The sequence below is a fragment of the Echinops telfairi genome, unplaced genomic scaffold, assembly GCF_000313985.2.
Source record: "Echinops telfairi isolate 266 unplaced genomic scaffold, ASM31398v2 ScPeMD7_7467;HRSCAF=8505_1, whole genome shotgun sequence".
NCBI classification, from domain to species: Eukaryota; Metazoa; Chordata; class Mammalia; order Afrosoricida; family Tenrecidae; genus Echinops; species Echinops telfairi.
Window position 1 is genome coordinate 26,982,023 of NW_022111368.1, and position 12,883 is coordinate 26,994,905.

The 12,883-nt window shown below is 39.5% G+C and overlaps 1 protein-coding gene across 1 annotated transcript in view; it reads right to left on the reverse strand.

Moving 5' to 3' along the window:
• VWA3B (von Willebrand factor A domain containing 3B) overlaps positions 1-12,883 on the reverse strand; it is a 273,714-nt gene that overhangs the window by 134,787 nt on the left and 126,044 nt on the right. The window contains exons 8-9 of the mRNA XM_045283830.1: positions 6,724-6,862; positions 3,666-3,797 (exon numbers count right to left, since the gene is read on the reverse strand). Of these exons, the coding sequence (XP_045139765.1) occupies positions 3,666-3,797; positions 6,724-6,862 (271 nt within the window). The remainder of the gene's footprint in view (positions 1-3,665; positions 3,798-6,723; positions 6,863-12,883) is intronic.

The following is a 12,883-nucleotide window of genomic DNA, read 5'->3' on the forward strand; positions in this document are numbered from 1 at the left end:
GACAGGGCAAGATCTGACAAAATAAAAATTTATAAATTATCAGGGGTTCATGAGTGAAGGGGGAGCGGGGAGGGAGGGGAAAAATGAGGAGCTGATGCCAGGGGCTCAAGTGGAGAGCAAATGTTTTGAGAATGATGAGGGTAATGAATGTACAAATGTGCTTTACATAATTGATGTATGGATGGATTGTGATAAGAGTTGTATGAGCCCCTAATAAAACGATTAAAAAAATGAGGGAGTGAGGAGCGAGGAGGGAGGGGAAAAATGAGGAGCTGATACCAAGGGCTCAGGTAGAAAACAAATGTTTTGAGAATGATGAGGGCAACAGATGTACAAATGTGCTTAACATATGGATGGATATATGGACTGTGGTGAGTTGTATGAGCCCTCAATAAAATGATTTTTTTTTAAAAGATCAATGATGTTAAACTGCAAAATAAAACTCCGATGTTACCTAATGCAAAAAAAAAGGGAAAAAGAAATGAAAGAAATCCAAATCAGGAAGAAGTCAAGCTATCCCCTTTTCCAGATGACAAGACCCTATGTTTAGAAAGTCCTAAAGAATCCACGAGGAAGCTTGTTAGAACTAATACAGTAATCTAACAAAGTGGCAGTATCCACGGTCAAGACACAAAAACCAGCCAGGTCTCTTTCAGCACTGAGCATTCTGAAGAGAAAATTAAGGAAACAATTCCATTTACAACATCTAAAGACTACAATACCTGGGAATAAACTTAACCAGGGAGGTGAAAGACTTCTCCACTGAAAACTGATCAAACATTACTGAGAAAAATTAAAAACTAAACCCACTGCCATCGAGTCTGCTTCAGGATCCCGTAGGACAAAGTGGAACTGCTTCTTAGATTTTCCAAGACTGCAATTTTTCACAAGAGTAGAGAGTTTCGTTGCTGTTTCAAAGAGCAGCTGGTTTGAACTGCTGAACTCATGGTTAGCAGCCCCACACTTTTCCCACTGAACTGCCAGGCTCCTTTCTAGAACCACCAGGGGCACCAAAGAGCCAAAGTAACCTTTGAAGAACAAAGCAGGAGCGCTAATGCTTCCCAGGTGCAAAACATACGGTAGAGCTAGAGTCTGGAACTGGTATGACAATAGGCACACAGATGAACGGAATTGAGATGAGAGTGCAAAGACAAACCCATAGCTTTGGGCCCTACTTAAATCTTGCCTCAGTACAAGAACGATTTGTTCTAATAATGTGGCATTGTATGATACCCAACTCCCTGGTACAATCACTGAAGACAAAATGGGTGCATCACCCAATGTGGTAAAGAAAGCTAATGGTGTCCAGCTATTTAAAGATTTAGTGTCTGAGGTCTTAAAGGCATGTAGTTAAACAAGTCGCCATCTACTGGGGAAGCAACCAAACCCACGTGGAAGAAGCACACCAGCCTGTGTGATCATGATGTGTCTACAGGAAGAGGTATTAGAAGTTCAAAAACAAGCAACCAAATCAATGTGAAGGGGCGTGGATGTAGTGGAAACCCAAAACCCATCTGTAAGATAATTGGACTGTCCCTCTCAGAAGGGCCACTCAGAAGGGATGATAAATCCAGGGTACAGAAAACACTGATGAACCACATAACTATCCTCTAGTTCAGCGGTTCCCAATCTGTGGGTCACAACCCCTTTGGGGGTCGAACAACCCTTTCACAGGGGTCACCCAATTCATAACAGTAGCAAAATTATAGTTATGAAGTAGCAACAAAAATAATTTTATGTTTGGGGGTCACCACAACATGAGGAACTGTATGTATTAAAGGGTCGAGGCATTAGGAAGGTTGAAAACCACTGCTCTGGTTTTTTAATATTTCCTCCCCTTACTATTGAGTTTTTTTTAATCCATTTTACCTCATTAGTCATGTTAAGTTTGCATATTCAAGATCGTTTGGTACATGAAAGCTAAGATAGATAACCCTTCAGAAACAGTAATGAGAACAATGGTTCCCTGAGGGTATTGGGGGTGGGGGGAGCAGATAGGGATCAGATAGCATTGATGACTGTATAACTCCACTCGATGGGGTCGAACAGAAGAACTGTATGTGAATTGCATTGTGTAATATATGGCACAAAAACAAACTATTATAGGAGGGGGAAAATAATAACAAGGGTTCCTAGGGGGGAGGGAAGGGAAAGGGCGGGAAAGGATATGGGGAGCCTGAATGTGATAGCAATTGTACTTTACTGCCTGATGTGACTGAACTATGGAATGTTATGATATCTGTAAGAGCTCCCAATAAGACTATTAAATAAATAAATAAATCTAAGCAGTGCACTAATGAAAAAGAAATGAAAGCTAAATAGATGGAAGTGGAAGAGCCACTAACGTGATTGGAAATCCCAAGTTATCTATAACAGAGCTCCTGGAGCTAGTAAGTGACTTTAGCGAGGTCAAAACAGACAAGGTCAATATAGAAAAATCAAAGTAATTTCATCTCAAAAGTAACGGAAATTTAAAGTTGAAATAGTACCAAAGAAGACAAGGTAAAGCTATCAATTATCCCAAATTGGATCTGTATGTTTGATGCAATCCCAGTCAAAATACCAGTACACATTTGTGTAGATTTCAACAAGGTGAAATTTCTAAGGAAGGCTAAAGAAACTAGAATTGCCAAACATTTTGGAAATCTTTTGGAAAGGACAAAGTTGGAGGGCTTGTGCTACCTAAGATCAAGACTTTGTATAGAGTTACAGTTAAAATTGGCTAAAGAGCAGACACATCGATGTCAATGAAACTGAATAAAGATTCTATAAATAGGTCCAAACAGATAGAGTTCAATGACTTAAAGAAACCAAGGCAATTCGCTAAAGAAAAGGTAGCCCATGCTACACCTCACCTCATACCTCATACACACATGCACTGAACATGGGCCGCAGGCCTCACTGAAAAATGCAAACGACGAGGTTTCCGGATAAGAACAGGAGCAAATCTGCAAGATCTTAGGCTTACAGAGTTTCTCGGTAGTGTTCCAAAAGCACATCCCATGAAAGAAAGAAAACAGTGAATTGTATCAAAATTGAAAATGTTTGCCCTGTGAAAAGCAGCATGAAGAAAATGAAAAGACAAGCCACAGTTCAAGGTCAGAAGAAGTCTAACGAAAACAAAACCTTTCAGTCGATGTCAGTGCCCAAACAAAAATGGCCTTAAAGTTCTCCGAGTAAAATGCAGGCCTGAAGAAATTGCTATTTATGTCCGACGATATTCTGCTCTCTGGTCTCCCTTCTTGCCTTGAGGACGGATCACCAGCAGATACAGAACATTTCCAGAAGTTCATTACAATGGGGGTGGGACATTTTAAGAATAGAGGGACACAGCCTTTGAAACCATAATGAATCTCATAAAAAGAACAAATCTGAATGAGTTTGGGTATATACACACAAAAGTAGTATTTTGACATTTGTTTTCATAAAGGCGTGAGACTGAGTCAGGGACAGTTCTGGAAATAGAATGCTGTGAGCCTTAGCTAAGCTTTAAGATACGGTTCTAAGGAGAGCAAATTAGCATGGTCTTTGTAGACAAAAAAGATGTCTATGCGAAGCAAACTTGGAGCACAAAGCACTTTCTCGAGAATTTCCATCTCATGAGTAAAGAAAATACACAGGGGACAAAGTCACCCTGCTTCTCCCAGGCATAGTCTCCCTCTTACCTCAATATCTCCAACCCAGGACTGAGCGCTGTTCAAATTATCTTCGTTAATGTCAGCAAGTTTGTCATGCCAAGCAACTGCCTGAGCATCAAATGTCACAAAATTGAATTTGCTTTTATATTTCAGTTGTTCCTGCAAGAAACAATTTTTCTTATTCATGTAACTTTTTAAACTGTGGCAAAAATATATACAACAAAACCATCTCCCACAGCCTCTACATGTATAATTCAGTGTCATTGATTATACGCTTCGTGCTGTACAACCATTATTGATATCCTTTTCTAAATTACTCCCTTGCCATTAACATAAACTCAGTGCCCCCCAAGCAACAGCTCTTCCTCCTTCTCCCACGGTGACCACTGGTCAAGCTTGGCTTCTCGCTCTCTTTCTCTCTCTTTTTTTTTGTTTTGTTTTCTTGATATAGTATTCACATATCACACATTTCCATGTTTAAATTGCTTTTTAAAAAGAGTTGCATATACATCATCACAATCAGTTCTAATGTTCTCTCCCCACTCCCACATTCATTGTTTGTTCCCCAAATCCCCCCTCCCCCCATGCCCCCTCCCAAATCCCCAATAAACCATTGCATAAGTTATAGAAACAATTGTACAACCACACACAAAAAAAGGCTAGGGCAGCTCATAGGATGATACATTTTAATCCAGGTGATATCTATAGTATCTATTTTCAGTTCTAGAAGCTAAAAATTATATTCAATAGGGGAATTTTTTCCTAATGCAAAAGACATTTAAATAAAATGCATATATAGATTGGATGTCAATAAGAACTTTACAGACATGTAAACTTTATAGGGATAAGTATTATGTCCCACATATACATAAACATATAAAATGTGATATTCAGACTGAGCTGAGACATTATGGGACATATGGACATTAATGATACACAGCATAAGCATACTAAATGAAATGTGCTTTAAGAAAATAAATCCAGAATGATCTAATTGTTTCCGTCACTATCAATTCTCAGTCAGTGACCACAAGCACAGTACTGCCCCTCTGTCAGTGGTGAGTTATATGGTTGCCTGGTGCTTAACAGGTTTCAGCAGTGCTTCCAGAGTAAGACAGACTAGGAAGAAAGTCTTGGTGATTGTGTTAGTCTGGGTAGACTACAGAAACAAAATTCATAGATACTCATATTTTATGAGAGAATTTTATATAAAAGGTAAGTGTACATTCAGAAAGCATCCCAACCCAGTGCTGTCCAAGCCCATAAGTCCGACATTAGCCCATATGTCTGACACCGATCTGCAAAGTCCTCCTCCATCTCACAAAACACACTAAATGATGACAAATGCAGGAGGAAAGTTGAATCAGTGAGCATGTAAGCATCTCCGGGCTTCTCCAGCACCCAGGGCTGCATCAGGGCAGGTCCATGTGGCTTCTCCTCAGGGATATCTTGCAAGAAGTGAGCCTTGCCAGCTGAGGCAGAGAACTAGCTAAGGCAGCCACACACTGATCTGATCATCAGAGAACAAGAGACCGGAGAGGCAGGCTCTCCAAGCCATTTATCTCTCCGCCCTTCAAATAAACTGCCCTTCAATGAATCCCACATGTGTTCATTGGCCAGGTTGGCACAATAAACCTTAACTATTACAGTGATCTTCCAAAAATCCAACCAAAAATGTAGTGGAGACCCAAAACCCACCTGTAAGTTAATTGGACAGTCCCTCTCAAAAGGGCAACATGGAAGGGATGATAAATCCAAGTTACAGTATAGCACTGATGAACCACATAATTATCTCTAGCTCTTTAATATTTCCTTCCCTTACTATTATGGGTTTTATTTGCTTTGCCTCTTGAAGCGTGTTAGATTTGCATATGTTCATTTGCATATTTAAGATTGTTCAGAACATGAATCCAAGATAGGTAAGCCTTCGGAAACAGGAGCAGGAGTCATGGTTCTCTGAGGGTACGGGAAGAGAGGTGGAGGGAAGTGGGTAATGGGGAGCTGACAGCACTGATGACTGTACAACCCACTCGATGGGATTGAACAACAGAATTGTGTGTGAGTCGATAGATTGGATTGTATAAGATATGGCAAAAAAGCTATTATAGGGGGAAAATAATAATAAGTGTTCCTGGGGCTAGGGTGGGGGAGGTTGGGGATACAGGGGGAGGTTGGGGATATCAATGAGTTAAGAAGAAGGAAACTGTTCTGAAACTGATTGCGGTAGCAATTGTACAATGCTGCTTGATGTGCCTGAACTATGGAGTGTTATGATACCTGTAAGAGCTCCCAAGAAAATGATTAAAAATTAAAAAATAAATAAAAACCCATGGATCACAATGGTCCAATTGGATCATGGTGTTGCCCTGAGTTGGACCTGACTCAACTATAGCTAACAAGAAAAAATGACCTTATTCAGTTACAGATCTGTTCAGCTGCCTTCCATCTGGCTTACATTTCTCCAATAGGAGCTTAGCTGATTTAAAACTGTATCCTGGAATTCTCAAACACTACCCACAACTACTTTCTGTGGCTAAGAGTTGCATCAATACTACTGATGCATAATAGTAGTATAGCGCTCATTTATAGGTGTGAAACTGGGCATGTGAAAACTTAAGCAATCTGCTTGAGGTCACACATCCCAGAGATGGCATCGCAGAGTAGGAGTAAGAACAGGAAGTTCTGAAGCATCCACCTATACTCATGGTCCCCATGAATTCCAGGGCTATGGCAACAAGATCCCTAATAAACATTAAAATATTAACATGTCAGGATGAAGGGTATTTGAGTAACAGAAGTGTGTGTGTGTTAAGTCATAGAATTCAGGCTAGAGAAAACCTAAAATCATAGACTAGTAGAAAGTTCGCTCAAAAGCCCATGCGATACACAGAGGACCAGCAGAAGAAGAGCACGCTTTTCAAAGAGAACTTATGATTCTGCAACTGGAAAGGGGGCTTTCTAACGTGGCTTTCTTAAGGATTTCTCAGCACAGACATCCCCTGTCCCCCATACCCACTGCAGGTTACTGAAGACAAGCTCATGATATATAGGCCCACAAATACATGGATATGACAGCTCAACGAACCTGTATAAGCTGAATGATCTTGTCCTTCACCAAGTCCAGTTTGCCCTTCATCGAGTGAGACGTATCAATGAGGACACAGACACAATCATGAAGTACTTTTCCAAAGAGCATTCGACTCCCCTCTTGTAGCCATTTGATTCTTAGCAGAAAAGAGATGGGTAATGAATGATTAGAACCTGAAGGCAAGCAGTTTATTGTCCTAAGAAGTTAAAAAGTGCATCTGCAGAGACCAGAGCTTCATCATACATTTTATGTCCAACTCTTTTCCAGAAATTCTAGTTAGCTTTATTAGCATATACTTCACATATCATACAATTTAATTGGTCAACCCTCTTAAGGAGAGTTATGCAATCATCACCACAATCAACTTCAGAAAATATTCTTTCCATACTCATTGTTGTTAGCTCCCCCTCTCCCCCAAACTTCCCCTGCCATGCCCCTACATAATTCAGAATTCAGTTACTGTCTCTATACTGTCTCTTTACCTGTCCTGGATTTCATGTACAGAAAATTATACAAAACACAAACCAGAAGTGAGCAACAAAAAACTAACAACAATGACTAGGAAAACTTAAATCAAAAAGAAAGCAGAAAATATTATAATCTGAGACAACTTTAAAATAGTCAAAAGGGTAGGTCAAATGATAATGTATTACATTGTCACCTAACTAAATCTTCCATAATTGACTTTACAATGTTCTGTGTCTGATAACAAAGCTATTCAGATCCCTGGACTATGGTCAGGACAGAAGGGATGTTCATAATTTAAGCTCTGATACCATTCTCTCCTTCAGATTTGGATTTTATATTCATAATCTTTGGGTCACACATGGTGGCGTGCTCCTTCTATGTGAACTTAGTTTATGCCTCAATTTGATGGCTGCTTATTTTAAGACAAGCCTTTAAGACCCCAGATGCAATCTAAAATCGATGGTGAGGAAGGCATAGAATGCCTGGTGGGGTTCGATCAAGTGCAATGTAGCCAAGAGGAAGCACAGAGAGCCAAATGAAGGTCAAACATGATAGTGGGGCAGGAGGAAACTAAAGGAAATAGAGGAAAGAACTAAGAGGCAAAACACATTTATGCAGGTATAAATTAGGCATATATATATTAAGATACAACTATAGGGATACAAGTCTATGTACAGATATTTGCAGTCAAGTAAGTGCTCCACCACTGAGCTATACCCCAATCTATGCACATATATCTATAGGTGAGTATTAAGGTAGCAGATGGACATTGCACCTCTACTCAAGTCCTCCCTCAACTCAAGAACACTTTGTTCTAATAACCTGGCATTATGTGGTGCTCACCTTCCCAACATGAAATGGGTACATAAGTCATTGTGGTCAAGAAAGCTGATGGTGCCCGGCTATTAGAAGATATAGCATCTGGGGTCTTAAAGGCTTGAAGTTAAACGAGGAGCCATCTAGCAGGGAAGCAACAAAGCCCACATGAAAGAAGCACACCAACCCGTATCAAAGGGATCAGTATCAGGCACCAGAAGACCCAAAACTAACAACCATTTCAATGCCACAGGGGAGTCAAAATGGAGACCCACAGCCCATCTGTAGACACTTGGACAGCCCCTCACAGAAGGGTCACAAGGAAGGGATGAGCCAAGCCAGGATGCAGTATAGCACCAGCAAAGCACACAACATTCCTCTAGTTCTTTAATGCTTCCTACACCACTACCACCACCCTCATGACCCCAGTTCTATTTTACAAATCTTGCTGGATCAGAGCATATACACTGGTATAGATAAGAGCTCTAGACACACAGAACCCAGGACAGATAAACCCCTCAGGACCAATAATGATAGTGGCGATACCAGGTAGGGGGAAGGTGGCGGGGAAGGGGGAAGAAAGGGGAAACTGATGGAAATGATCAATGTACAACCCCACCCCAGGGGGACAAACAACAGAAACATGGGTGAAGGGAGACAGTGGGTGGTGTGAAATATGAAAATAAAAATAATTTATATATTATCAAGGGTTCATGAGGGTGGGAGGGGAATAAAGAGGAGCTGATACCAAAGACTCAAGTAGAAAGAAAATGTTTTGGAAATGATGATGGCAACATATGTATAAATGTGCTTGATACAATTGATGTATGGATTGTTATAAGAGCTGTAAGAGCCCCCAATAAAATGATTTATTAAAATAATAATAATAAAAAAAATTTAAAAACCCAAATGCTATTCTTTCTGATAGCTGGGTAGCTTCTAGTTTCTTCATCACACTTTGCTATAATACCCATATCTTCAGGAATCTCTTCATGAGGGTGAGTATTGAGTAGGGCCATGTCACAATAACTAATTGTTCTTAGATTGGGGCTAGAATTAAGCGTGAACCCAAAAATCATTCATATAGCTATGGTTTATATATATATCTCAGGTTCACTTTAAAGACATCATTATCATTTTAGTACAGAGAATATTATAAATCATCCCCTTGAGGCATAAAGTAATTTTATTGATAGTGTCATTAATTTAGTCAATGGATAGAGTTTAAAACATTGTTGATAAAAGGAAATTATACAAATATAGGTCAACAATGAGTTATTGCCCTGTACAGATTAAGCTCTTAAGTGATCAGCTACTGCACAAATAATAGGGGTTGGTGGTAGGGCAAAACTTTCAATAACACTCATTCACAAAGATAGAACCATACCTACCAGGTTAATATATGTTATAACACAGCAAGGAATTAAATTAGTAAACATATGGTAGGCCTAGGGCACCGTTCATTAGGCACCCTCAAAGCGAGAGATCCAAACCAAAGTCCAGCAACCTCCAATTCCATAAACTTGGGCTAGCCACCATCTGCTTCTTCTCACACTGAGGCAGATCAGCTTTAAAGCTAAAGGAGTATGTCAGTGCCTTCAATCTGCCACAGGTGAGTTTGATATAAAGCCCATTTCGCTTAGTGGGTTTCCATATCAAATCCTTTGGGTGTGGCTTATGAAAGATGTACACCTTGAATGGACAAGGTCAACTGGTTTTAGCGTATGACCTGGGTCACCAAGGGTTGGATAAAAACTAGGTCGAAAGTGTCTAATTAGAAACATAGTACTGAGAGTATTCTCCCCTTGGGTTCTATATAAAAATTGTTAAGCAGCCCCCCCCTCCATGGGAGGTTGCTCCATCTAGCTTCTCCACCAACAGAAGTATAACCACTGTCTCCAAGACACACATAACTTCCCCCCCCCCCCGCCAATCTTGACTTGCATTTCCTGTAAGATTCACTTAGCACCCTGGAAAGAGTGTCTGTTAACTGGGGGTGACCTTAGCACAAGGTTGTATGACAGCAACTGAGTGCTCTTCTCTCTCTCCCCCATCATCAGAAACTGACCTCAACTGAGGTGAGATCTCCCCTGTTGAAGTGGTTTTTAAGATGTACATGTAAAGGGGATGATATATAGTTCATGAGCACTAGGTAGGTTCTCAATCTCGTTGCTTGGGGGACAAGATTAGAAGATTACATGACCTGAAAGCAGACGCCTGCCTTCATCTTGGTGTTTACACTTGCAGTGATAGACTCACACCATATGTGTCCTTTTGTGTTTGAGTAACTTCACCCAGCATAATGATGTCCAAGTCCATCCATGCCATGAGGTGTCTCATTGCTGTTCTGTAGGGATGCACACCATTCCATTGTACGTATGCCCATTCTTCTACTGCTGGGGATATGGGCTGATAGAGTACTGTCTTAATTGTTGGTCTTATAAGATGCTGTCAAGTTTATTTTTGACTCATCATGACCCCATATGCCAGAGTAGAACTACCTTATAGGATTTTCTAGGTTGTAAATCTTTAAGGGAGTAGATCACTAAATCTTTCACGGAGGAGTTGGGTGGGTTCAAACTACCAACCTTTCAGTTGCAATCAAGCACTCAACCATTAAGGCTCCTAGTAGGAGCCCCAGACTAGCCCCGGACAAAAACCTTCCCTGAATCTACACTAACAAAACTTAAGAGCAGGGATAAATAACAGAAATGTGGGTGAAGAGAGACAATGGACAGTGTAAGATATGAAATAATAATAACAATATATAATTGCTCAAGGGTTAACAAGGGTAGGAGGATGGGAGAGGGAGGGGGAAAAAGAGGAGCTTATACCAAGGGCTGAAGCAGAAAATGTTTTGGAAATGATGATGGCAATATATGTACAAACATGCTTGATACAATTGATATATGGAATGATATAAGAGCTGTAAGAGCCCCCAGTAAAATGATCTTTTTTTAAAAAAAAGAACAAGTTTTAGAGTCTCTTATGACATCCACTTTGTTATTAGGTTGGGGTAGATCAAGAACTTAAATAAAGAAATGGCACTAAAAATGATTCAAAATTAAACAAGGAGGGAAAGAAAGACTTAGGAAAAATTAACAACAATTAAGCATCCTGTAAGACAACAGCAAGGAGTTGGATATATCTGTAAATGATTATCTAAGAAGGCAAGGAAAGGGGGAGAATATATACACATTTTAAGAAATAATAACCAAAATGTCTCCAAATTTAATGAAACAATATACCCACAGATCCAGGAAGCTCAAAGAATCCAAGCAGAAGAAACAAATAAAACCACACCAAAACACATGATAATAAAATTTTTGAAATCCAGTGATCATAAAGCAGTCAGAGACCAAAAAAACCCCCAAAAAACAACAAAAAACAACAAAACATGCACATTACATGTAGGAACAAACACAGGAATAACAGGAAACTTCTAATCAGAAACCATACAAGTCAGAAGACAATGGGGGAAAGACAATGTATTGAAAGAAAAAAACCTTAAACCTAGAATTCTATATTTAACCAAGTATTTTTCATAATGTGAAGGTAAGTCAAAGGTTTTTCCGGTTAAAGAATACAAGAGAATTCATCCCAGCACCTGTACTGCCAGAAATATTAAAGGAAGTTCCTCAGGTAGAGAGAAAATGATAGCAAGAGAAAAACCTAACTTGTGCAGAGAAATAAAGATAATTATCAATATGCAGATACATACAAAAGACATCTATTCTTGTTTTCAATCACTTACTAGACAATTGATTGTGTTGTTTCTAACACTTTTTATTGTGTATTGTGTGAAGATTTACAGAGTAGATCAGCTTTCCACTCGGCAATTCATAATACTTTGTTTCGTGTCATTGATTGCATCTCCACACTGTGATATCACTTATCCCACTTGTGCCCTATGTTTCTTGTTTTGACATTCACTGTTTATAGCAAAAGTAATAATACAGTGTGTTTATAGCATACGTAGAAGTAAATTGTAAGAAGACTGAGAGGAGAGGAGAGGAGAAACAGAGGTAGGATGATTCCTATATCTGAAGTGATACAATACTATTTGAAAGCAGACTGTGGTCAGTTCAATGTGTAATCGTGATGTTAGCACAATCTCTATCCCGCCACCTCCCCCTTTCTCTCTCACTTTCACACACCACCACAAAGACAGTTAGTAAGCAAATAATAGCAGAGGTAATAGAGGTAAAATGGAATTATACAGTAACAATCACAGAAAAGGCAGAAAAAAAGTAAACAAACAAAAAGGACATATGGAGGGGGCGGACAGGCAGAATACAAGATCTTTTAAGTTAAAACCAACCAATTTGCATTACAACCAGTTACTTTAACTGTAAATTAAATGTAAATGGTGTTGTTCAGCACCATTGGGTCAGACCCAACTCATAGCAGCCCTGTGTGCAGTAGAGAAACTACTGCACATTCCTGCCCCCTCCTCATCACTGTTAAGTTTGATGCAGTCAAGGGAGTATGCTGGATGTATTTCTTGAAAAACAGATATATTTGTTCTTCTGGAAATCCACAGTATATTTGATATTCGTTGTCAACACCGTAATCAGAATCTATCAGTTCTTCTCCCGCCTTTACAGGTGAAAACACTGAGACTCAGGGAGATTCGGATTAAACTCCTAAAAGCTCAAAAACCCTGAAAACCTGCACACTTAAGCACAACAGTGTACTGTTATTTAATTATCAGACTGAGTTATCAGACTGTTAAAATAAAGTGAGGAACATGCTAAGACTTCTTTTTTTGAAAAATCATTTTATTGGGGACTTGTACAACTCTTATCACAACTTATACATACATCCATTGTGTCAAGCGCACATGAGTACATATGTTGCCATCATCATTCTC